This window comes from Muscardinus avellanarius (genome assembly GCF_963383645.1).
Source record: "Muscardinus avellanarius genome assembly, chromosome: 9".
Classification (NCBI taxonomy): domain Eukaryota; kingdom Metazoa; phylum Chordata; class Mammalia; order Rodentia; family Gliridae; genus Muscardinus; species Muscardinus avellanarius.
Window position 1 is genome coordinate 55675744 of NC_137795.1, and position 26405 is coordinate 55702148.

At 33.5% G+C, this 26405-nt stretch overlaps 1 protein-coding gene across 1 annotated transcript in view; it reads right to left on the reverse strand.

Annotated features, from left to right (window-relative positions):
* SEMA3A (semaphorin 3A) overlaps positions 1-26405 on the reverse strand; it is a gene marked incomplete at its 3' end in the record, with an annotated part of 211311 nt that overhangs the window by 66413 nt on the left and 118493 nt on the right. Inside the window, exons 5-6 of the mRNA XM_080701418.1 lie at positions 21713-21806; positions 13175-13294 (exon numbers count right to left, since the gene is read on the reverse strand). Of these exons, the coding sequence (XP_080557544.1) occupies positions 13175-13294; positions 21713-21806 (214 nt within the window). The remainder of the gene's footprint in view (positions 1-13174; positions 13295-21712; positions 21807-26405) is intronic.

The following is a 26405-nucleotide window of genomic DNA, read 5'->3' on the forward strand; positions in this document are numbered from 1 at the left end:
CATAAGCTGCAACAAATCAATAATACAAACCATTTATCTAAGCCTAGACTTCAAGTATCAGTAAATTCTCCCTGTGTAGTTTTCTATGTCTAGATAGCAAGAATTTCATTTTACTTAAACACTATCTTTAAAATCTTTTATTCAAATTGAACCCTTTTAATTTTTTTTCCTTATAGTTTGGAACTGAGTATTGAACCTAGAGTTTTGCGCATGATAAGCATGCCATTTACCACTAAGCTATACCCCGCACCCTCAAATAAGAATATTTTCAAAATGAAATTGCCTATAGATGGTAGAATTGCCTTTGGAAAATTAATGATAAAATTTATGTGTTTTCAAATAAAGTCTATAATGTTTTCAATTTGTCTTTCTCTTTTGCTGACTGATTTGTTCACAAAATAATTTTGGAAACTCATTTTTTATCATGATGCATGATTCAAATTATAGGAACACAGTACTGAGCACAACTGGATTTTATTTTATTACTGGGGCAGTGGATTGAACCCTGAAGTACTCTACCCCTCAGTTACATCCCCAGCACTTTTTATTTTTGTTCTGAGACAGACAGGGTCTCCCTAAATTTCTTAGGCTAGCTTTAGACTTATGGTCCTCCTGACTCAGCTTCCCAGTAGCTGGGATTACATGTGCACACCACCATACCCAGCACAAAATAGGTTTTAAGAATTCTTGGCATTCTAATACAATTTACAAGTATATTATGAATAATGACTTAGAGTTCTATGTCTTATAATGTTAAATGTAGATTTAAAATATTCTGAGGTTCTTAGGTGTAATTTAGTCACCTCATCTATGTTTGTAGACATTTCTATACTTTTTGGTTACTTATTCTATTTGAATTGCAGAAGGCTGCCATACTTATAGATGCCCCCTTGTGTTAGATCTTCTGTATATAAATTCATACCTTCAATACATTTATCCATCATCATCAAATGTCTATTCATTGCTTATAGTATTATGCTTTTGAGATACGCTCCTTAAAGAAGTCAGTGATTAGATAGTTTTGTCACTCAAGAAAATCAGATAGAATTTCATGCAGTAAATAACCTCCAGGAAGAATATTTATTTTTTCACAAAAGTCCCTCCGCATCTACATGGGCATTCTTTTTGGATGCTGATTTTGATTTCATGTAAAGACATCACAGTCTTATGACAATTTGTTTCCAGAAGAATTGCTATAAAAGTGAAAATGTTTGGAGGAAGAGGTGATCATATTTTTATATTTCATCCATACAGGTGATGTCAAGCTGAAGGACAATTAAAAGATAGTTGAATAAAACAAATTCAGCATCTGCCTGTAATCCCAGTACTTGCAAGGGTGAGACAGGAGAATCACATGTTTGAGGACAGCTCCAGCAACATAGGAAGACTCTCATCAACCTATTGATAACCCTGTTTCAAAATAAAAAATAAATAAATAAATAAAATTGGACTGAGAATATAGTTCAGAAGGAAAATGGCCCTGGGTTCAATTCCCATTACCCTACCCCCCAAAAAGGAAAACAAAATCTAATACAAAATAAAACAAACAACAAAAAAAAATGGAACCTATGTTCACAAATTAAAATATATATTTTTTCAGTACTGGGGATGAAACCTAGGAGCATTCTACCTCTAAGCTACAACCCCAGCCCTATTTTTTTATTCTTTATTTTGAACCAGAGTTTCAGTGAGTTGCAAAAAGCTTAAGTAGCTGCGGCTGTCAGCCAACTGTGAGCCTTCTGTATCAGCCTCCCAAATGCTGAGGTTATAAGCGTGCATCACCACGCCCAGCTAAAATATTTTTTAGACAATACAATTAAGAATAACTTTAATTTGGATGAAAAGAAGCCAAGTCAACATATTTTTGTTGCCTAAATCCAAAAGAAATAGTTCTTTTACTTAGAAAAGCCAATGCTCTTGGATAACAAGTAATTTATATAATTTTTACTTAATCAATGACTTCACACTAAAACTTTCTTCTAAAAGAGAAAAATTGGTAGAGTTTCAAGAAACATGGTATTTCCTAACCCACCTCATTTCAAATTAGAGCACGTTTTTCTTCCCTGTGCCAGAAAGTTCATCAAATTTTTAGACAGTGTGCTTACTCTGCTTTATTAAATGAGATGAAACAAGTGCATTTAAGTGCAAGTGATTTATTTTTTTAAAGTTTCAGTGCTTAATCAAGAACTAAAAAAAAAAAAAAAAATCAACACACACCAAAGAGATATTGTACAGGCATGATTTAAATCTCTCTGAGAAGGAAGAAAAACATACCAGGACTTCCTTCCAACTCCTTCTCCAATCTAGAGCCATATCTCATCCATCGGTAATGTTTAAGTAAGAATTAGATAAGTTTAAGATGCATTTCAGATTCTACAGAGGGCAAAACTGGTATTTGTGAATTCCGGTAGGCAATTTTATTTGAAAAAAAAAACATATTTTCATCTGATTATAAAAATCCATTGCCCCTAATTTTTTGAATACATGACAAATATTTCATTCTGTGAAAATATAAAGTCAATTTATGGGAAGCCGAGAAAGTTCGTCTTTGATGCCCAACCACTTTTTGGGTATATTAATCCCACAGCTCACTGAAGTATGACATTGGCAGGGGAGTTTGTCCTCTCAGTTCCTCCTGATTAGGCCCTTGGGCTCTAGTAAAAAGGGCGATAGCTGTAAGAATGTGGCCTGATTCCTAAAATAAAAATGATTTAGGGACCAGGAAGGATTTAGGTCAATTTTTATTGGGCATAGACCTTGGCAACTTTTTAATAACATGACTATTATTATAGATAGAATTTAATTATCCTGATTACAACACCAGAGACACTTCAGCACTTCTCTCATTTTCTGGTCAGAAAATGTTCTCAAAACTACCGGAAATTCAGGATGGATCTCTTCAAAGTAGAAAAACAAGCTTAACTGCGATATAATTAGCAGTTTCTATGGCTTTTGTTCTTAAGAGACAATAATAGTTTTGATTCTTGAAGATGTCTAATTATATGGGAAGGAAATTCAAGGCAGAAAAGGAGACAATTTCTAGCATAATTTTGAAAGTAATTTGATTTTATGGAAAACAATTCTTATTGCATGCCCTGCTTTGTCTGTAAGATCGTATTATCCCTTGAAGGAACAATACTTCAAATTTCACATTACATACTGGGATTTTTGTACTTCCCCATTCTTATTATTCAAAGTGATTTATTACTATAAGGCTAAGACAGAAAGATCACAGGTTTCTCATCAAGTATGTAGTAACTTAGACATGTCTCAAGAAAAACAAAATATAAAAGAAGCTAGGGGGCTCAGGATGTATCCTTGGAGTAGAATACCCCGGGTTAATGCCCAGTATAATGCAAAAGGTTTAATTATTGATAACTTTTTTTTTCAAGTCATGTCTATATAAAACCAATACTAAGAAATTTGTTAGTTATATTTATAAAATTTAAAATTATTTTTATGTTGGAGAAAAATCACAACATATACCTAATATCTGAAATTTAAGGCAACAATATAAAAAATATAAAAATTAAAGTTGTAACATCAGCCGGGCGTGGTGGCGCACGCTTGTAATCCCCGTGCTTGGGAGGCGGAGACAAGAGGATCGCAAAGGTTCGAAGCCAGCCGCTTGCTCTGGCTTAACAGACCCTGTTTCCAAATTAAAATATATTAAAAAATAGGTCTGGGAGTGTAGCCTGGAGGTAAAAGGGCTTCCAGGAACCCCAGTACCACCAAATAAATAAATAAATAAATAAATAAATAAATAAATAAATAAATAAAAATAAAGTTGTAACATCAAATATGTAAATTGTAGCTTTATATTTGTGTTCTTTTGCTAAAGATCTAACTACTTTTTTCTTATTTAAGTAATTAATTTTTGTGGTAGTGGGGATTGAACCCAGAGGCATTTTATCTCTGAGCTACACCCCCAATCCTATTTTACTTATTATTTTGAAACAGGGTCTCACTAAGTTGTAGAGGGCCTCACTAAGTAGTTGAGGCTGGTGGTGAACCTGTGATCCTCCTGTCTCAGCCTCCAAAGTACTGGTATTACAAGTGTGCGCCACCACACCCTGTTTACTTTTTCTTTACTAAGAACTTTGAACAAAAAAATGTTAAAGGGAAGTAATATACATATTTGAAATACTATGCTGCCATTTAGTCAACCATTGTATTACTTAAAATACTAGCCCAAATGTATTTACAGTATAAGATAGTTAATTCTGTCCTTGGAAGGATGAGACAGAAGAATTGCAGGTTCAAGGTCACTTTCCACAACTTAGGGAGACCCTTCAGAGACTTAGTGAAACCTTATTTCAAAATAAAAATAAAATAAAGCTGAGAGTGCAGCTCAGCAGTGAACACCCCTGGGTTTGGGATCACTCCCCAGTAATACACACACACACACACACACACACACACACACACACACACACACACGGTCTGAAACATTATTAATTTTTCTGAAAACAATATTTTAACTTCTTGTAACTTCTTTTTAAACCTAGAAGTCACCAGACCTCTATAGCAATTAAAAATTCATTAATGTTTAACAGGACATGTATTATGGAAGATTCTGTAGGCTGTCATAAAGGTGCTTGCAGCCTATCTGATATTCACTTCATTGATTCAAGTGATATAAAGTGGGACGTTAGTAGTAATTAGTGCTTGAAAACACAAATTCTTTGTTCAAAGAATACATTATACTTATGTTTATATCTTCATTTTAAATGAACAAAAGGTAGTCATTTAAAATACCAATATTAGAATTGCAAAATTTGAATTAAATCAGTTTGTACAATCTAAATCTAAATAATGATCCCTCTCTCTCTCTCTCTCTCTCTCTCTCTCTCTCTCTCTCTCTCTCTCTCTCTCTCTCTCTCTCACATACACATGCACACACAAACACACATTCTTGGGTGTCCTAAAATTGAGATACAAGATAGTCTATTTAGAAACAATGGTCTAAAGGCCATTGTATCTCTATGCTTCTTCTTTTAATAAAAATAAAACATTTAGGTAGTTTAGTTTATTCCTTCTCAAATTTTGAAGTAGGGTCAGAATGAAGTACAGACTTGAGATAGTCCCTGAAATTCTGCATTCTGAATAAAGCCCAAGGAGAGCAAACTGCTAATTATTCCACAGGTCTAATTTTGTGACAAGGGTTGGCACATGCTCACTTTCTAGTGATTTAAACTATGTATAAATAACATGATTCTTCACTTTGTAAACCATTGTACATTAGAATTCTTACACTCTGGAAAATCTTTGTTTTTAAAATGTATGATCCTTTATTGTCCATCCATCCATATACAACTTGATAAATATTTCCTTCCAGTATATTTGCAAATAGCAGAAATATACATTTTAAAAGTAGAAAACACCAGCTGGGCATGGTTGCATGTGCTTATAATGCCAGCATTTGGGAGGCAGAGACCGGAGGATCATGGTTCGCCAACAGCCTCAGATACTTAGTGAAGCCTTTTGCAACTCAGTGAGTCCCTATTTCAAAATTAAAAGGACTAAAAATGTAGGACTGGGGGTATAGCTCAGAGGTACAATGCCCCTGGGTTCCATCCCTAGTACTGCAAAAAAAAAAAAAAAAAGGAAATCATAAAAATAAATATGCTAGAAACAAAACAAACCTAGAGTTCAGTGGACACTGATTTAGTCTTCATTTCCATAACAGAAGTAACCTCTTAGAGATTTAATTTTATGGCTTGTAGTTTTCTATTTCCAAGATTTGGGGAGAATGAATAGGTCTTATAAGATTTCTGTTAATCATTATTCATGTGAGGATGTAAAAAATTCAAATAACTGTATTTAATTATTTAAACTTTCAAATACATAACACTAAATGTAATAGTATTCAAATTAGTGGATGTAGTTTAAAATTGTTGTTGAGCCAATAGTCATTTCGAGGTGGTTTTCCTAGAGTCATGAACTCCTTCAATGTCTTCTTAACCATTATATTGGAAAAACTTTGAGTATTAACTTAATGGTTTCCTTAAGTGGCCATCAATATACTCACTAGAACTATTCCGTAAATTAACATTTATAGAAACACAGCTTCTTGAATTTTAGTGTTGGTTATTTGCCATTATTCCACTTTTTTATCTGCCAATTTTGTTAAACACAATATGATAAGCAATATCTCATCTCTTATTTTAATGCTAAAGCTATGGATTTTACATCCTCTAATATAAGGACAGTAGTTATCAACTGAACAAAACAAAATAAGAAATGCTTGAGAGCAGATTGTAGTCATTTACCAACAGTGTGTTATGGGTGCTGTGTCAATAAAGGCGGTATACAAGTGACTAGCAGCCACACCAACGCGTGTGTCTGCTGTCTTCTGTATTATAAAACACTGTCCTAGTTACATAAACTGCCTCATTCATCCCTAGAAAATCAATAAGAGCTACTAGCATTAACTTTTTTTTTTTTTTCACAAAATGTGACTATGTGTTTTGTGAAGAACGCAAGTAAAGTAAATTGCTCCCAAAGTTACAAGAATTACGTGGGGGCCCTGAGATAGACACAGAGGCAGTTTAACTCCTGGGCCTATGTAGCAGACTAACTGAAGGGTTTCTTATTCCATACATCCTTAAGCATGAAGCTGGGTGTTAGGCCCTGCGATAAAGACAAACCTAAATCTCTGTGCTCTTGAGGGGTCAAAGGTGGAAGTACTTAAAACCCACTGGGAAAATAGTAAGGTTAAATATTAAAGATTTCAAATTTGAGGACCACTGACTCTATTTGATCTGATCGTAGTGTTGTTTAATATTGAAGAGGTCACTTAGAATCAGAAAATAAAGGTCTTGACAGGCAGTGAAGTCAGGATTTAGTTTATATTTAAATTGAGGGGCATAAATGATTTTGAATGGCAAATATTGTGATGGCTACCAGTGCTATATTTAGGAAGACATCTACCAGTCATTAAAAAAGAAAAGTATATATGGCTTAAAGCACTAGGTAACCTTACAAAATAATCAATAGCTTTTAAATTAAATTTTAATCATAAAATACTACATCCATAAGTTTTGTCTTAAGTTTTAAGGCATAGTTTTTAGGCATAATTGTGAACCTTAGATTATATATAATAGTAAAGACATACATTCTCATGAGCCAATATCTGAAGCTTATACTTACCACATAGTATTGGAGAAAATACACAAATCTTTTATTCACATGGAAAAACAGATTTTTTTTTCCCTTTAGGTATTATCATTATCACCTTCGGAGCCTACATTGAATGTGTAATAATATTGTAAACCTATTCCTGAGGCTCAGAGTGATTACATTAGAATGTAACAAGTGGCTTTTTTTTTTTTTTTTTTTTTTTGGTCAAAACTATCCATGTCATTAGAATTCAATGGCATTGCCTCCCATCATTCAGTGTTATCTGACTGAAATCCTTTAATTCCCAGCCCCTGCTGTTGGGGATCTCCAGGCTCATCATACTTAACCTCTGCCTGGGCTCCTCAGAATAGAATTTGTTTCACTCCATTCATAGCTTCAATCGCCAAGCAAGCCACACGCAAGTGCCCAGTGGTCTTTTACCCTGAGCACACTAATCGGATTGTTTTTCTACTCTACAAACTCTGGGTCAACAATCGGGCTGTGGCCAGAAACTAATTAATTTGCAAACAGGCTTCTGTTTTCACAGAGGGAAGCTTTTGAGAGCCGTGACGGGGAGGCCGGTCACACCATGGTTACACGCATTGTCACGGCATCCACCGCTCTGGGTAATGCTCTTGCTGGATGTCAGTGCGAACAGGAATCCAGATTACCCAGTCAGCAGTAAATCCCCCACTGAGGCCCGCGCTCTGAATGTAGTGACTCTGGAAGAGGAAATTGGTACAGACAGGCTCTGTATTCATCGAACCGTGGTGAGACAGGAGGGAAAAATGCTCAAAACAAGAGGGAGAAGGAGCTGGCTTTACTTTAAAGAATTCTCCAAGCCAGTCTCTCACCTTTATATGTTTTGACCAATTTTAATTGAGAAAGTTGTGGGCCTACCTTAAATAGATAAAATATTTTTGTTATATGCTACTCTCACCATTGAACCAAATCTTAAACAAGTGATTTGAAATTTGTAACTAATACGTCGCACTAGAGAAATATACGTTTCAGTCCATCATTCAAATATATTAAAATAACAAAACCCAACATTTTTGTAGTATTGAAAAGAGAAAAATCAACTTTCATGCATACTGCCATTAACGAGTTAATTTTACTCCAAAGCTCTAATCACTTTTTCTCATTTGTGTGATATAATTTCCGGCAAACTTGATCACGTGATAATGTTTCCTAGACAAAAAGTGACGTGTATTTAGGTATACATATGAATATTTATTTTAAAGCGTTACCTACCCAAGTTTTTAGCATACTTTTAGGAAAAATGACCACAAATATTGTTGACTTTTTGTGTGTGACTCAATATACTGATCCTGCAGAATGGCCAACTGATGAATACAGAAGGAACATAGCGAAGATGCAATTAAAAAGTTAAAAAAAACCCCACTGCATCCTGTTACATCATTTATAGACTTCAAAGACTAAAAGGACCTTTGTTGTTTTAACCGAATGATCACTCAGCTTCTATAACACTCATATGCTCAAAGAGCTAAAAAGTAAGGCTTATAGAAAGCTTTTTCTTTGCTGGTCACAAACATATTTCTAATTTGCCTATGCTAGAGAAATGTCATCATTATGAAGTCTGACATTATGTAAAACTAGGTCAGTCATTTTTCTTATTAAAATTAATAGGTGTCTCTAAGATGGTTGAAATAAAATGGTTTACTAAAAGAGTTGTATGAGTGACTTGAGATCAGTATCTGGTACCGTGTAACATTAATTTGTGCACTCATAGTTTATTTGCCATCATATTTCTCGGTTCTATTTTTCTACAAAGGCATCTTGTGGAGAAATTTGAATCTTAAGAGAACATGAAATATCCTGGTACATGACCACAGAGGAAGTTATGCTGATTCCAATGAGGGCAGAACTGTCATGGTATGACTGTTACAAGCCAGAGGAAGTGGGATGATGGCTTGCATACCATTTCAATTACAGGAAAAAAAAAAAAAAAAACACAAAAAACAAGTGGATTGGTCTATCCACAGGCACGATCCTTTTAGGAAATTTCACTAAAAGAAAACAGGTCTTCCTGAAATGAATGGGAAGGTCTCACACTCCGGGCATTGTAATTAGGTCTGTTTGCATTCACCGGGCCTTGGCTCTCTCAAGGATCCATGTGGTTTCACATATTAATCCTGACTCTGGCTGCCCTTTCACCCTGACTCAAATATAATCACTCACAGAATGAGGCTGACAAAGCCTCTCAAACATGCTCCACCCAATGGAAGTTGGAAAAAGGATACAGAGATAATTAACATTTATTAAGTGCTTACTACATGCCAAGCACTTGCTCGGTACTTTTTATATGTTGATATGTGATCATTTTTTTCACAATAACTATAGGAGGTAGGTAGATAGTATTAATCTTTCTGTTACATGTAAAGGCCAAAGTCACGATGAACCTTTATCTCTTTAAAGGGTATGGTTTTTCCTTCAAGTCATATATATGACATCCTAATATTTGTCCAAGATCAACAATATTAAAGAAAATAGTCTTCATTAAAGAGTAAAATAAAAGTGGGGTATCCCCTTGTCTGCTTTGATGAATAGCTAATGAGGACAGTGTTATGTAGTAGTACTTGTAGCTTCAATGTTAGAAAAATGTTGCTAAAATAGCAGTGTAAAATTATTTATTTTCTTACTATGAATATACACAGAAGAATTTTACCATCTTTTCAGATTATTAGTAAGCTGCACTTGTAATTGAAGTTTAAAGCCATATCATATCGAGAGAATTTAGGTAGCATAAAGAAAAAACAGTACATTTTGGTGCATCGTGTTGAACACATACCAGTTCATTTGCTGAAATAAAAGTTGTTCTAACTACTTTTAACTTTATAGTAAGTTTTAGTGTAAATGATAAGGATTTTTTTAAAAAAGCTGTATAATTTTTTTGAAAACAGTCGATTCTATATTTTTAAGATTCTTTATCTAAAATGTTATTTATTCCTATTCATTCCTATTAAAATTGGCTTTCTGACTTTATTGGCTCTATTATACAAATGTAAAGAATAGCAATTATGAAAGTAGTGAAATTTCACCATCAAAAATTAAACTAATTCAAGATCCAATTCTAGATAACCATTTTGCTTTTCGGTTTTTCTTCAGCAGAAACAAAAATTAGGAATCATCGAAAATAAATGTACAAATGCTTTTAAAGAGTTTAATGGACTTGAGAAAAGCAAAGCATAAGCCAAAATTAATTTAATAGCCCTGAAGACTTCTGGCAAAAAAATATCTTATAAAGCAATGCATTCTTTTTGGTAAAACAGATGATTGCATAGTCTATGTGGAGGCTTTACAACTCGTTTATTATATGCATGAGTGTGTAAACATGATGTTTCCAATTTGATTCTGAAATGGTATTTGTTTTCTCCAGGCTCTATATTCACAGGCCCTTGGTTCTATCTCAAACACGTCTGCATCCTCTGTCTTGCAGCAGCCCCCTTTCTGCACCCTGTCAAATGCAACCTTTGTGTTAATTTGGAGGAATCAGTTCTCACGTTTAGTGCTGAGAGACTGATAACTGAATTCTCACATGAACTACAGTTTTCAGAGATGAAGCACAGAGCTGTGGACAATGACTATGTTTTCCCACAGTGTACATTCTTCAGACTCAGCTGTCAGCATCTTGGCGTGCAGCTTTAACTTGATGACTTTTTTCCATCAAGGCCACAAAAACGAAATGGATACTATCCTGTCCTGTATGTTATTTTATCTTCTAATGAGATATTGTTTCTCATGGACAGTGAAAGTCTGTATGCCCCTTAGAGTCCTTAGTAGATCAAAGTCACCTTCATGTTGAATTTTAAAAAAAGGATTTCCCTTTCATACAAGTATTTCCATTTGAGAATGGACAAAAGAGAAATGTTACAAGATATTTTTCTACTAATTTTGCCTCCATATATATCTTGGATTTAATAATTGATGGTATATGCTCCAAATTGTCCTTAGGACTTTTGAAGTTTTACACATACCCTTAAGGTTTTGGAGTTATACACGCACCCTTGTTTTATACTCATCATTTTTTCTTTTCCTTGGTGAGGCACTGAGTTTCTCAGATGGTCACCTGGTACCACTCTGCTTCCTCTGTGGGAGATGGGATTTGACTATGTGTCCAATGCCCTTCAGTTGCAGTGTTTATACTCAATCATGCATAATCTTAGGTATTTATGTATTTAAAGCAATATGGAAATGAAGTCATATTTAAAGGAAATGAGAAAACAAAGAGATTAGTGTTTGTTTTGAGAATGGACTAGGTTACAGTGGCAAATATTGCAGGAGAGGTTGCCGAATGGAGATTGATAAAAGAGCTAGAGAAAAGTGAACAGTGACCTTTGGAGGTAGAGGCTCATGGAGATAGATAAAAATCAGGTTAAAACTCGGGCGTGGTGGCACACACTGGTAATTCCCGTGCTTGGGAGGTGGAGACAGGAGGATCACACAGTTTCGAAGCCAGCCTCAATGGTTTAAGAGACCCTGTTTCCAAGTAAAAATATAAAAATAGGTCTGGGAGTGTAGCCCAGAGATAGAAGGGCTTCCAGGAACCCCTGTACCACAAAAAAAAAAAAAAAAAAATAGGCTAAAGGTAGTTAAAGGTGGTGGACATAACTAGGAAAGAAATACTTCACACATAGGGACATTGTGGCCTGCTGCTATTAAAACAATGGATTTCCATAAAATAGCAGAGCAAGATTTCAAGTCAAGGGGGAAAATTAGTGGCAGAACAGAGGAAAATAAAGTAAAAGAGATGTAAATTATATAATTTATTAAAGAATATCAATGCATTTAAGAGCAAAGGCAGATGGGTCAACTGAGTAGGATAAGATTCATATTTTTGTTTTTAATACATGCAAAATGATAGCAGAATCAGAAATGCTATCATTGAAGGAGAGATGTGGATTGAGGTAATTTGAGATCTGATTTGTTTTTCAAATGATCACTCTGAAGCATGGGATAGATTAGAACAAAAATTTTCACACACAATTCATGGACCCCTAAAGTTGCCCTGAGGTGCAAAGGCAGACTTATCATTTCTCTATAGTTGAAAAATGGTGGACAGAAGTGGTAAAAAGAATATTTGGCTTCTCAGAAGTAAAGGTAGGAAATGCAAGTGTAGCAGAATTTTAAGAGTGATACTCAAGTATCCTACTGAGAACATAGGTGACCTGCAAGCCCTAAGCTTTATTCTCATTCTTGAAGAATGTGGAACCAAGAAAAATCCCATAATGAGATAATAAGGAGAGCTCATGGCTTTGCTTTATAGGAGTGAAGGCAGGCATAACAATTGTTGATTAATTTTTATATAATCATAGTAGTATTACAGGGACTAGTATAAAGGTCTTTGGTAATATACAAGTGACTAATCAAATAAATAAAACTCAAGAGTGAATGATATACATGAATTATTTAGCTAAAGTATGAATGAAAATATTACTTAGTTCAGAAAAATGGGTTCTTGTTACAAATCTTATACTACTGAGGTAATATGTTGACTTTCAGATTCTCACTTTTAAAATGGGAGAGTGTTGTGTGTATGTGTGTGAGTGTATGTGAGATTAAATGTCAATCAGTGAAATGATGACATAAAAGGCTTTTGAATTTTTGAAAACTGTATCAGTATAATGTTATTAGCACTGATTATTTTTTTACATTCAATAGCTTATATGATGGTCTGAAAGCAGTAACGAGAAATGTCTAGAGAAAAATACTATGCTGTGAGATATAGTGTTCCTGTAAGACAGGATTGGTAAATCATCTTATCATTTTCCATTGCCTCCCTTCCTTAGCTCTTTCTTTCCATAGTTCACTTCTGAGAAACTTCAAATTTGGCACAGAACAAGTACTTCCTGAATTTTTAATCTCTCTTTTTGTCCAACTTTCTCACACCCACACTTATGAAGTCACTACCATCAGCTTACCAACCTATTAATCTCAAGTCATATAGTATATATTATAAGGGGAAAGTTCTCTGATGACTTAAAAAAAGTGACATATGTTCTGTGCCTGAGATCCTGCTTGTACCACCTACCATTGAGCCATCTGGAATCATGCTGCTCTGTCCTGATTGGGTGGTGGTGCCCAAGAGTTCTGAAGATAGCAAAGTCTCGCCCCATGAAGTCAGCCGCAGTTCCAGAGTACAGTTCTCCATCTGTGTTGTGGCAAAATAAAACCACACACGTATTATTTAACTCAATTAATGCAAGCAATACAAAACAAAGATAATACAGGTTTCATGCTAGGATCACACTGAAGACAGAAATGCTGTCTCCATCATTATGCAAAGTGTCTTATATCTCATCTTATGTCTTTATCAAAGGAACTATTTCATCAAATAATCATTCACTCATTAAGTATTTATTCACTTCTTGCTAACTTAGGAAACTTGAGTAAAACCGGATTCCCTGAACATTGCTAAAATGTAAAACTTTATTATTTCCCACTATGGCTGGTGAAAGGCTTACCAAAGGCAAAATACAAACTCTACTTGTCAAATTTTTGACATGTATAAAACAAATATGGCCTTATTAAGCTTATTTAGTAGCTTTAGATATTACAAAATCTTGTTGATAGCTTACATTAATGGCAATTATATCTTTTATGTACTGTTTTCCAGTAGGATCTAAATTAATGATATTTTACTATAATATTGAAAGAATCAACAGTTTTCTTGACAATTTTTTCTTGGTTTTTCTCTTTTAAGATAGCTACACTTATAAGGGTTCTAACTTGGTGCAAGATATTATATTGTCCTGAGATATCACAGAAGTGCATTTGAAGAAGAGGGAATTTGACAAACCTAGATCAGAATCACTGTTGTTCAAGATTCCAGGGATTCTTAACTTTTTCCTAGTTAAACGGAATTAACTTTTAGTCAGAATTTAATAACGGAGAGAACATAACCAGAAGGAAAAAGCAGAGAGGAAGGAGAAAGGGAAGTTTTATTTACTTAATACCACTCTGCACTTGTGGGGCACTCAGGTGCTGGCTTGACACTTTCAAATTATCTAATTTTGTTCTGTCAACATCCCCATGACGTAAATAATGTTATCCCTATTTTCCAGTTCAAGAAACCCAAGATTGCTCAGCTAATGTCCAGGCAAGTCAAGGTGAAAGTTCAGACCCAGGCCTGTTTAATTACAAGCCTTCTATACTAAACCATATAACTTTTAAATAAAGTAAAGTTTGTAAAAATTCTAGGTTTTGTCTTTGAAACAGAGAATGCCTCATATTATTTCTTTAGCACACAATTGCCTGCTTATTTATAGTGAGTTACTATATTTGTGAAACAAATAAAAAATGATCAAACCTTTCTTCAAATGATCACAATAACTATAGCAAAACATTATTTTTAATGTTTTATTTTAATTTTATTTAATTTTAATTTAATTTCCAAGTCAATCATGACTTGGAAAATATTCAGAAAAGAAAGCAGGCACAAATAAATTATAACTTATACATTTATTGAATTCTATCATTTCCCAGGTAGCTTCATATTAGATCAATGGAAAACTATTTGTAATTCTTCAGGCATAAATGCCTTTGAGAAAATCTTATTAATGTTTCCTTATTTATTTCTTTTTATATCCTCAATTTTTACTCAAATATGAAATGCAAAATGTATTTTATACTTATCAAAAATTTCATGTGTAAAGCTAAAATAGCTTTATTATCCTTATTTAGTAGTATTAGATATTATTGTAAAATCTTGCTTATAACTTATTTTAATGACAAATTCTTTACTTAAATTTTTCTAGTAGGATCTAAATTAAGGTGGGTTTATTAGAATACTGAAAAGACTCTGCAATGTAAAACTGATATTCTCAGTGGGTCACCCCAAAGAACCACTTCCTTAGAACTCGAGATTGTCTGATGTGTTCCCATGGACTTCGCAGACTCGACCCAATGGTAGAAATAAGTACACAGAAAAATCACTGAACAAAAAGTTATTACTCTAAACCTGCATCATAGAAAAATTATCATATCTTAGATAATAATTTTAAAAATCATTTACTTTGTATTGCTATGTCTCAAGGTAAACAAAATATTGTTTAGATAATATATTAAGTACAGATTATCAGCTAAATGAATAGTATTCATACCTCACATAAATTGTCACAATGGAATATCTCGGATTAAAAAGCACCTTGTGTCCTCTTCATTTAATTAAATGTTAACTGCAAATCTGCATAGTCCTCACTAATATAACATGGAATAATATTTAACCAGAATGCAAGGTAAAAAAAAGTATTCAAAAATACAAAAATTCTATGAATATGCTGCCTCTAAGTGTCAAGGGCCCTTTAAGACATTCAAATGTCTATCATATCACTTTAAATCTGTATTAATCACTGTAACATCTTTATTAAAAGTTAGCATTTTGTCTTCTTATAAGGAATTGATAAATAGATGCAATGTAATTTTGAACATCAGGTGAATGGTTTTTCTACCTCTGTGTGAATAAGAGGATGTTAGTTAAAAATGTGTTGTGAAAACTGCCTAAAATGGTTGTGCCAATTTTAAACATTTTCATCTTGAAACACCTGTGCAAGGATGCAGTGTGTCTTCTTTATATTGAAAAATCAAATCTTGAAAGTATTATTCAAACCTCATTGCCTATGAACCACAATAAGTGATGAAAATCAAGACAAGTGAAGACTGAGCAATATAATAGGAGCATTAATTTAATGACCATACACTACGCTAAATAAGGGCAAAACCAAACATGGCAGGGGAATGAATATCATTAAAATTTTGTCACTTTTATTCTTCAGGGTAAATAAATAAATTCATGGTTATGGTTATTATAAATAAATTCTATTCTTAGATAATGAGTCAGGAGAGAGTGGATCTAGCAGCAACAACAAAACTGTTAGTTGAATATAGAAAGGTCTTGGCTTTTCTTATTCATTTGCTTAGTTATATTATAACTTTTATTGTACTTGATTTCATAGTGGGGTGGCAAAAATCAATACAAATGAAGGTAAGGGCAGTGAGACTGGTTTGATTTCTCTTCTCACAACAGATAGGAAGGTCATTCAGACAAAGCAGAAAGAGATATTTGGTAGAAGAGCTATTAAGTCCAATTATCACTAAAAAGAGAATTAAATTGAAAATTGTCTCATAAACCAAGAAATCTTGCAGTTTAGGCACCAGTTGCCTCTAGCCATGGGAAATCACCTCCTACCCAAATATTATTTTTGGCAAAAGTCAGAGTGATTTTCTTGAGCTGGAGGGAACCAGATGATTAGGTGGTTGTGAAGGGCACATTTTCTTATTGTCTCTGCTCAATGTCAGTAACTGTTTCTTTGTACTGAGCCTGCCTTAGATCAGATTTCTTGTTGAGATTTCTATAGGGATTCTTATCAGAAATGATTTACTCAGAGTACAATGCCTTCGTTGTCTTTGTCCAAAAATTTAGGTGGTAACATATCCTATTCTTGCTTGTTTCTTTTAATACCAACCCAGAGTATAAGCCAAATAGTATACATGAACATATCTACTATGTACTAAGATTGTCATACTCCGTGGCTATCTGAAATGATCTAAAGTTACATGACCATGAAAACTTTACTAGACTTCAGTTTGGTTTATCTATGGACAATACTCATGTCTAATAATAAAACCCCAGTGGCTAACCTTCTTTTATAGTTTCTAGGACATTTATAAAGGTATCAGATTTATGCTGATTCTTGAGTGTAGTGTTAATTTGACAATTTTATGACCCTAAATATGTCCTGAAAATTTGAAGTAATGTATATAGTGAATGATATTCACCAATGATTTAAATGATATTATGGTTACAATATATACTTTTGAGCTTTCCTTATATACTAAGGCACTAATGAAAGATAATATGACATCTGTCCAATTTTATTAAATTGATGGTAGAATAATATACTCAAAGGATTGTTCTATATATATTACATATAATATCCACAACTTTATATATATGTCTATGCTATATGATTGTGTATATACATATATATGTATATATATACATATATATATATATGTATATATATACACATAGTTGTGGATATTCTGTCCATCTGTTCAACAAAATCTTTAAGGTTCTCTACAAAAAAATTACCACATGGGCAATTCAATGTCACAACAATAATATATTGGATTAAGATAAATTAGCTTTGACAGATGTAACTAACCATTTAGAAATTGTCAAGAGCAAAAAATGGCTATTTGAGTATGCCAGCATTCTTCCCTAACTGTAAGCTTTTTAGACTGTCTTTAAAGGAAAACATTCTTTACTGAGAAGAACAAAAGGTTTTTTGAACTGGATTTGTATGGCTGAGTTACATGAGAATCATGTATTAAAAACAAAAGTTTATATGTATTCAAGATTTCTGTTCATAGCTCAAAATGAAGTAGAATATACAGCTTGGGTCAGTTAATATATCAGATTGCAATTCCTCAGAAGGGTGTGGTGAGGAGAAATAGAAGATGGAAAGAAAAACATTTCCTGATGAAATTGCAGCCTTACTAGCTCAGGTGAAAGTGTGACATAGATGTGAACAAAAATCAAACAAACCTAAAGACCAAACCATTATGTTGTTAACACCTTAGAAAATTCCACCCACAGAGGAGCAGACTGATTAGAAACAGAAGGGAAACAATTTATATTCCTCCTCCTCCTCCTCCTCCTCCTCCTCCTCCTCCTCCTCCTCCTCCTCCTCCTCCTCCTCTTCCTCCTCCTCCTCCTTCTCCCCCCCCCCTAAACACACACTATGGATGAAATTGTGTTACTTATGTTCTTTCATACAAGCTTTCACTGCCAATGTCACTAACATGTATGGAAAGGGAGGAAGGAGGAGTGGGGTAGGATAGAAGGGAAATATACCAAGTGAGATGTCCATGTACCTTTTTATCACTGAATCTCACTATGATGTATGATTATACTGGACCAATAATAGTATAAAATGAATAAATACATATGTAAAAATTAATAATAGAAAAAATAAAGTAAAATTCTTTAACTCAAAAATACATAAAATGGTAAATATCTTAAGAATGAAACTAACATTTTTGAGCAATTAAATGTACACGTGGTACAAAATAAAAGCACACAACTTATAAATCACCAAATCTTTCCTTGTCTCCCCAAGCAATCACTGTTACTAGATTTGTTGGTTTGTTTGTTTCTACTTTACATGTCTTCCAAAAGTATGGAAAGTCTTAAAATAGTAGAATGGGATTGCATTTTCTTACTTAATTCCCACAACAAGCTACTGGAATTAGCATTGCACACCATTATATACACAGGGATATTAAGGTTCAGAGACATTCAAATGCTTTTTTTCAAGTACATTTAATTAATTTAGGGAGTACCATGCTTGTTCTAATACCCAGTGCAAGCATTTTCTAATGTTAAATTATGTTCTTTCCCGAGGCAAGGCAGAATTCCAGCTTAAAGATATAAACCTTGGCTTAAAGTCCCAGACCTTTGAAATAGATCTCAATAATATCTCTTAGGGATGGAATATTTCTAAATTATTAGTGCTACATTGCCTGGAAAAGATTTCAATGAGGAAATAAAATTACTCTCAAGTTCACCACTCCTTTCACATCATGAAAATCTGAGATGGTACTTAATTAGTGTGGAAAATACTGGGTTTTATTCTTGTGATATGTTCACACCTGGCATTTATTCCAAGCAATAGAGCAACTGCTATCTTTAATAAAGAAATTTTAAACAAAGTCCTAAAAATACTTACAGGTGGAAGAAATCAGAAATATTCTGGAGCAACTGCATATTGACAATGTGATCATTATTAGAGAAGATTGGCAAAATTAACTTAAATAAGCTGAATTTTAAAAGTTAGGGTACATTATAGGATTCGAGGACTTAACTCAGTAGCTATGCATCACTCAGAGGCGAAACAAGGTTTTCTATGGTTATCAGTTTAAAAACCCATAGCATTTTGGAAAGATGTTATACTAAACCTTGATAGTTTATGTAAACTGAATTTTTAGCTGTCAACTGATTTTAATGCATACTACAAGTTGAAACTGCTTCACAACTGGGATTAGTGATTTTAAAAAAGTCTTCTACCAAGATCCATCTGGCCAGTTTATAGATGGTTTTGGCCAAAAGGAGAGTTTTATTTCACATCATTGGGGAAAGAGGCAACTTTTAAATTACCTTAAAGTTTCTATCTTATGTACTGGAATGAGGGGACTGTATCCAAATTATGTGGGAAGATAGAATGTCCTAATGGCCATTTTTTTGGATATACAAAGTACAATCTGTGTATTTAGAAGACAGCTGTTATCCCGTATGTAAAAGAGTTTGGGAAATGCTGTAGAAAATATTTATATTAAAAATATCCATTAAAGTAGTGAGCATTTTTTAATGTGGTGCAAGAAATTGCCAAAACAGAAAACCTTAAGAAGCTGAATTAAATGTTCTATGAGAAAAATTTATAAGATAGAGAGAAGGAAAGAAACTTGATAAAGGGAGCTATAGCTCTTGCATTAAAATGGTTTTGTGAGCATTTAGGGGAATTTTACCAGATCTACAAGGGTTTGGTATGTTTTGTATCTTGCTGTCTAGCTGATTAAAATATTTTTTTTTTGGCTTTGCCAATAAGCTCTGAAAGTTCATAGCTCTGAAAGTTACCTAATTATTTGCCACGTTGGTTATGTCTGGTCTGGAATTGCATGCTGAGGTTGTTTTTCTGAAATATCTGTTATTTCCTAGCCATACATTGTTTCCTTGACTCACTCAATTTCCCTTATTCATAAGCCTACATAGCTTTTTTAAAGAAATTCTAACGTAAAACTAAAACTGTGGCGTTTCATATTCTTTGTGAATTTTGTGTGGTTGCATACCATATGAATGATGTAATACTTGCCTGTCATCATCCTTTCTCAATGGAATATTAAAGTAAATAATCAAGCAAATCCCTACTGAGAAACATACCCTAAACTAAAGCTGCTTGATTAACAATTTTACATACTGCTTTTTGAGGAAGATCTATCTTTTTTTTTAGTATGTGATTTAAATAAGTATAAGTTACAAGTTAGGACAAGGTAGGATTCCTTCATTTAAGACAACTTTCAATTTTAGCCTGTGCTTTTGAGGAAGGCATCTACATGCAATCACTAGGCCACCTGTGAATAGGGAAACTATAAGTGTGCCAAAGTGTACTACATTATTTCAGTTTTTAAGTTTTTGTTAAAATGATGCATAATGTATCAAATGGAATAAAATTATCTAGATCTGAAAAGCAATAGAGATAATTTATGTTGAAATGGTTTTATTCTCAATGGAACAGAAATGAGTGATAAAGAATCAACAATAGTAGAAAAACATCTTCATGCAATAGTTCCTATAACAACTGCTTCATTTTCTTGAGTAGAAAAACTTATTTGTAAAAGAAAAATAATTTAACATTTTATGAATTTAGTATATGTCAGATAATTATTCACTCATTTTAGAAATTTAAATTGATTGTTCAAAATTCAATGTGAAATTTTACATTTGAAATTTTTCATTATAATTTTTGATGTTATTAAATAATTATTTTCTATATTTTATAGAAAAAGGGTGCTTAATTTCTACATGATTATGCATAAAACATATTCAGTAATAGAATCATGGTCCAGAATATTTTTATAATTTATGCATTGGCAGGCTCAAAATTTAAAAATAATAAAAAGCAAATTAGAAAAGAAAGGAAGAGAGAAAGAAAAAAAGGCAAGAGGACAACATATCATGATTGATCATTTTCTATTTGTATATGTATTTAACCTTGGCCTGGATATAGATTAAAAATATGCAGAAAATTCTTTCTCTTTCGGCACAGACTAAAGTTTTCTTCTACCTATTTCTATCTTCCTACTTATATTCTTTTGCAATATAACTGAGCACCTCCCTCATCTGCAATGCTAAAGAAAATGAGGAAAAAGAATACTTGAAAACAGATGAAAGATCAAGAAATCACATAAAATGCTGTGCTAGATTTCTTTTGAAAAAGCACTAAAGCCACAAAAGTGGACATACAGTGTCTTCCATACTGTGTCCCAGCTAAAAGAATCACAGAGTGATTCAACTTAGGGCACTGCGGATGCAAATGGGGCTCTGCCAACGGGCCCATTGCAGTGGACTAATTCTGCTGATAAAGTTGTCCAAAAGTTGAGACAGTGACAAATCTTGGACTAATTATTAAGATACAGTGAAAGTCAGAATTTCTTAATTTTCAAAATTCTTTTTTAAAACACCTCTTTTCATGAGATAAAAATCAAAAACATTTTCTTAGGAAACTAAAAACTAAAGTTCTAATGGGAATGTACAGGCTATTTTTAAAGATATTATTAAGCCATTTCCATGAAAAAGAATCAGACTTGATAATAGTGCAGTAGCCAAAAAAACATTTAGTGTTTTCTTCATTTTCAAAATATTTGAATATATCACAACTGGCATCTTTCTCCTGAAGTTATTTATTAGTAGTAATGAAAAATCTTGATATATAAGAACTGAATGTGCAGGTTGGTTATTACTAATGGGAGATTTACTATTGAATTGACCCTTGAATCTGTATGCACATACCTATTAAAAGAGAGGCTGTCAGCAGTTTAGGATCATATGGGCTCTTCCCACGGCCATTTTCAAAATGTGAGTCTTCCAGTTTAAAAATGTTGTCCTGTAGGTTAAAACAAGAGAAGAGTTCCATTTATTTATAAAATCAAGTATTTCAACATGTCCATTAATCAAAGACTCATGTCCCACAATAAGGATGTTTTTATTTGTGGAAACTTTAGAGGTGACAAAATAAGTTAAATAGATTGAAACCAATATTACTAGCCAAAAACCTACTTAGCTTGATGATTTTTAGTAGCAGTTAGCATGTCACAAGTAATATGTGTAAATGAACTCTAAAATATAGGATGTCTTATGACAGGAAAGGAAAGATTTTTTTCAATAGAGGTGTGCCAAGATCTATCCTAATAGTTGTTGAAATAAGAATTTTCTACTTAGTGGTTATTGCATCAAAGTTCAGAGTGACAGAGGAATACATACATACAGCACTTGGTGAGCCCCCTCCCCTCAAATCTCACTCCGCTTATTCTGCTATCCCAGACATGACATTGATGTTGAAATTATTAATATCACATATATACATGATGTCAATTGAAGTGTTTGGAGGGGAGAAAGACCTGATGAAGTAAGAATATCAAATTAAAATAATGTTTAAATTTCTTCCTTGATGGAGAAGAGAAAGACCAACATACTACATAGATGTCTAGAATAAAATGTGCTATCTTTTTTTTAATGTAGTTTACATTTAAATGTGCTAAATAGCTACATAAATTATTTCTCCACTCTCCTTTGCCCAACTTTGGTGTTTGCATGCTTTTAATATATTTTTAACCTACAGAAGCAGCAGGTGAGATACCTGAAACTCTCCTTATCTGCCTATTTAGAGAGGCATATCACACTGTTAGGTAAAGTGAGCCTGGAGGTCGTGCCCTTAGAACAACAAGCACGTTTTCATCACAGGGAATTCTGCTCTGTTGGGGTCCAAAACCCAGAGACAGGGATGAAATTTTTGACTAACTTAAAAATATGCTCTATAGCTCGGGGCATAATGTGTGCAGAAAAGCATGACAACCCAAACTGTGATAGGAAGGTAACTAATCCCTGCCAGAGACCCTGTTGTCAGAATGTGTCTCGCTACTGCAACCTATATGTGATGGTGGAGTAAATTTGGAAACATTTCTGCGAGCTCTTTTCAAACCCAGGAGCCCTGGGAATTAATTAGGTCAGAATATGTATGCTTTTTCCAGTAGCACATTAACTTGTCCATAAACTGAAATAAAATAGCTTTTTTGGCAATGACTCTACTATTCACATAAAAGTATTTTCTGTCTCCTTAGAATAGCAAATGGGGCTCATTTTATGGTCAGTACGGATCATTTTATTCAATGTTTAATATTTCTGATGGATCTAATGGCAGAGTTTCAAATTAGGATTCTTAAAAGTCATTTGAATTAGGGAGGAAAGTGAAAAAGGAAGGAAACCAAAGGTGTTCTCTGGCTTTATTACTGTGAGCAAAAAATTGCCAATATTCTTTCCTTGCATTGATCCTGTATTTAGAAGTTAGCTGTCCCCCCAGCAATGATGGCCCTTCAACTTAGTTCTAAAATTTATACCCTGCAATAATTCGTAGGCTTTCTAAGAACTATGCTAATTTGCCATGGAAAGGGTAGTGAGCCAGGGGCTCAGCCCAGCAGAACAAATGATCAGACTTGCATCCTTGCTCACTATTTCATATCTCTGAACACTGGTCCCAAAGAGTCAATGTGGATAAAGATATTTGGCCCTCACAGGTTTTCACATGAATTATAAAATTTATATAAATCATTTGCACACATCAAAATAAAATATAAATTATTTTATTTCATCACGACTACTTATATTACCCCTATAGAAAAATAATATAAAAATTTAACACGAGTTGTTACCTTATTGTCAAATTTTATGAGGTAATGTGAAAGAAATATTAAAGATAGTCAAATAAACCAGCAAATCCCAGTCTTGCTCATAAATAAAATTTATAATGTGTACTTGAATATTAAAATTATAATGTAGAAATTAACATGCTAATAAAACATAGAAGGAATTTGTAGAAATGTTCAAATGTCTGTATTTTGATTAAAAATTCTTTGATTCTTGTGAGACATTTTACAAATTAGCAAAGAAAGAGGAGCTATTCTCTCAAAGTATGAGACATTTAACGTCTAGGATCATATGTCCAAGTTAATCAGACAATGCCAAGGTAGAACAGAAAGATTTCCAATCTCATGTAATACTTGATTTACAAGGTGAAGGATTAGACTTCATAGGAAGAGAGGTTAAGCATGTCAGGGTTGGTTCAAGGAAAGATGAAAAACTATCCTTCGTCACGGTGTCAGGCAATGTTCTCCAGTCAAACCTTTCCTCCTTTCAGTTCAGCTCCATAAATAAATACTAAGTTAATCGTCTCTTTTTACTGACACACAATATCTCTCCTGGAAATGTAACTCTTACCCAAATTTCTGAGTGTCTACCATGTAAATCTCCTTTATTCTTATATGATTCTACAGAGAACCAAAACAAATTGAATTTCCTCTTCAGCGCAGTGAGATGGGGGCTTGGAATAAATGTAATTTGATTACTGGAGAGGGAAGTAAAATGACATGTATTTTATATACAAATATTTGTAGTATAAAACTCATACCCATTACATGTATTAATGGGGCCCAAGGATGTTGAAATTGGATAGAATTGGGTGCTATCTCTGGTTCTGCCTTTTATGATCTTGGGCTATAAAAAAGTCTCAATCACTCTAAATTCAGTTTTCTCATCTGTAATAGGAAAAGAAAATCAAATAGTCAATGTGAAGATGTGTTTAAATGATGCATATAAAATAGACTTAGTAGACCTTCAAAAATTCTTTTCCCTTTTCCACTGTTTATAGTTGCTAAAGCAAAATCATCCTGCTTTGTACTGATCCCATACTCCCATAGCACAGTCCAAAGGTCTGCCTACTTTTTCTTTAGCAAAAATTAAGGCAGTTGCTTAAATATATGCAAAAGCTTTGACCTCTCAAAACACTTTGAGAATTGTTCTGTCCTCTAGCTGGACAATAGTCTAGTTGAAAAATCTTCCTTTAAAAAAAATTTAATTAGAAAAAAGGATGAATTTTCTACTTTGTTTTCTTTTTTTTTCTTTTTGTGGTACTGGGATGGAACCCAGGAGCATTATACCTCCAACCTATAGCCCCAGCCCTATTTTTTATTCTTTATTTTGAAACAGTGTCTCACTGAGTTGCAAAGTGCCTCACTAAGTAGCTGAGGCTGTGCACAAACTGTGATCCTCCTTTCTCAGCCTCCTAAATGCTGGGATTACAAGTGTGTGCCAGCACGCCTGGCTCTGGATTTTCTTAACTCATTATTTTCTTTTCAAAATGAATATAACTACTAACCAACTAAAATAGTTTATTGAAAATTTATACAGATTTCATTATTAAAAAGAATACATACTTTTTATTAGAAAAAGAGAGTCTTATTTAACATGTCTGATAGGTTTAATGCCATTGAAATGAAGAGGCATCGATATTGCTGTTCTGTTTTCTTCTGAGTAAGACCTATGAGATGTGTGAAGATATTGACTTGCTGTGAAATAACATGTATTAGTTGTATTTGAGTGTCCAATGTTATCATATGTGATATATCGCATAGTTCATTCTTTGGCTCTAGCTGGAGGGCCTTTTGAAACCTGATTGTTACCCATTGATTTTGTTTTTAGAGGAATGTTAAATAAATCACATAGACATATGATAAGACTGAAAATCCTAAGACTCATGTATGCAATTAAACCGTACAGTTTGTATTGGGCTGGAACGATTTTCATGTTTAGTTATACATGAGCAAAACTCTAGCTGTGTGGACTCTAATTGTTTTAGCAGATACTGTGAGCATATCATGTAAGTTATTGTGCCATATTTTATTACATGATTGCATCAGTTTTCAACCACTATTTTTAGCTTTCAAGACTACTCTTTCCCCTTTGTCTTTTGGATTTCCTGAATGTTATTAGACTGTGGTGAGGTAAGGCATTAGAGGAAATAATAACTGTGCTAATGTCTAATCCAAAGTATTATAAATTATAAGCCATTGGTGACATCATGGCAATAAATTTCCTAACTCTCAATCCTGTCCAAGTAATAAATTTTGGCAACTATGTTATAATTTTAGCTATATTATTTAATGATTACAACATAAATGATGTTTTTTAAAAGTAGAGAGAAAATAACACCCTACATACATGTGATAGAATAAGCATTTTTGTGGAAGCTTACATAAATTATGTAAAAATGTTACTTGGGAAAATATTTAAAGAATGCATATTTTTGTATTTTTCTAAACTTCTCTTTCCTTCCTCATGCTTCTCAAAAAAGACATCTTGCATGCCAGTTATTCTAAATTGTCAAGTATTCCTTGGCCAACCCAGGCTCCCCTTCTCCTCCCCTCACCCACCCTCAGCCTTCAACCCCAGATGAACTTTCTTTCCTCTAAGATTAAATTGAAAAGTCACTCCCTAGAAATCTTCAGATTCCTACAGATAGAATTTATTAGTTTTCTTTTGTGTATATTTCAACTAGCGATAGTACAGAGGCAATGAGTAGATAGGGCAAAACTACTGGCTTCAGTGCAGAAAGAATGTAATAAGATCCCACAGGAAATATTGTGCACACTGC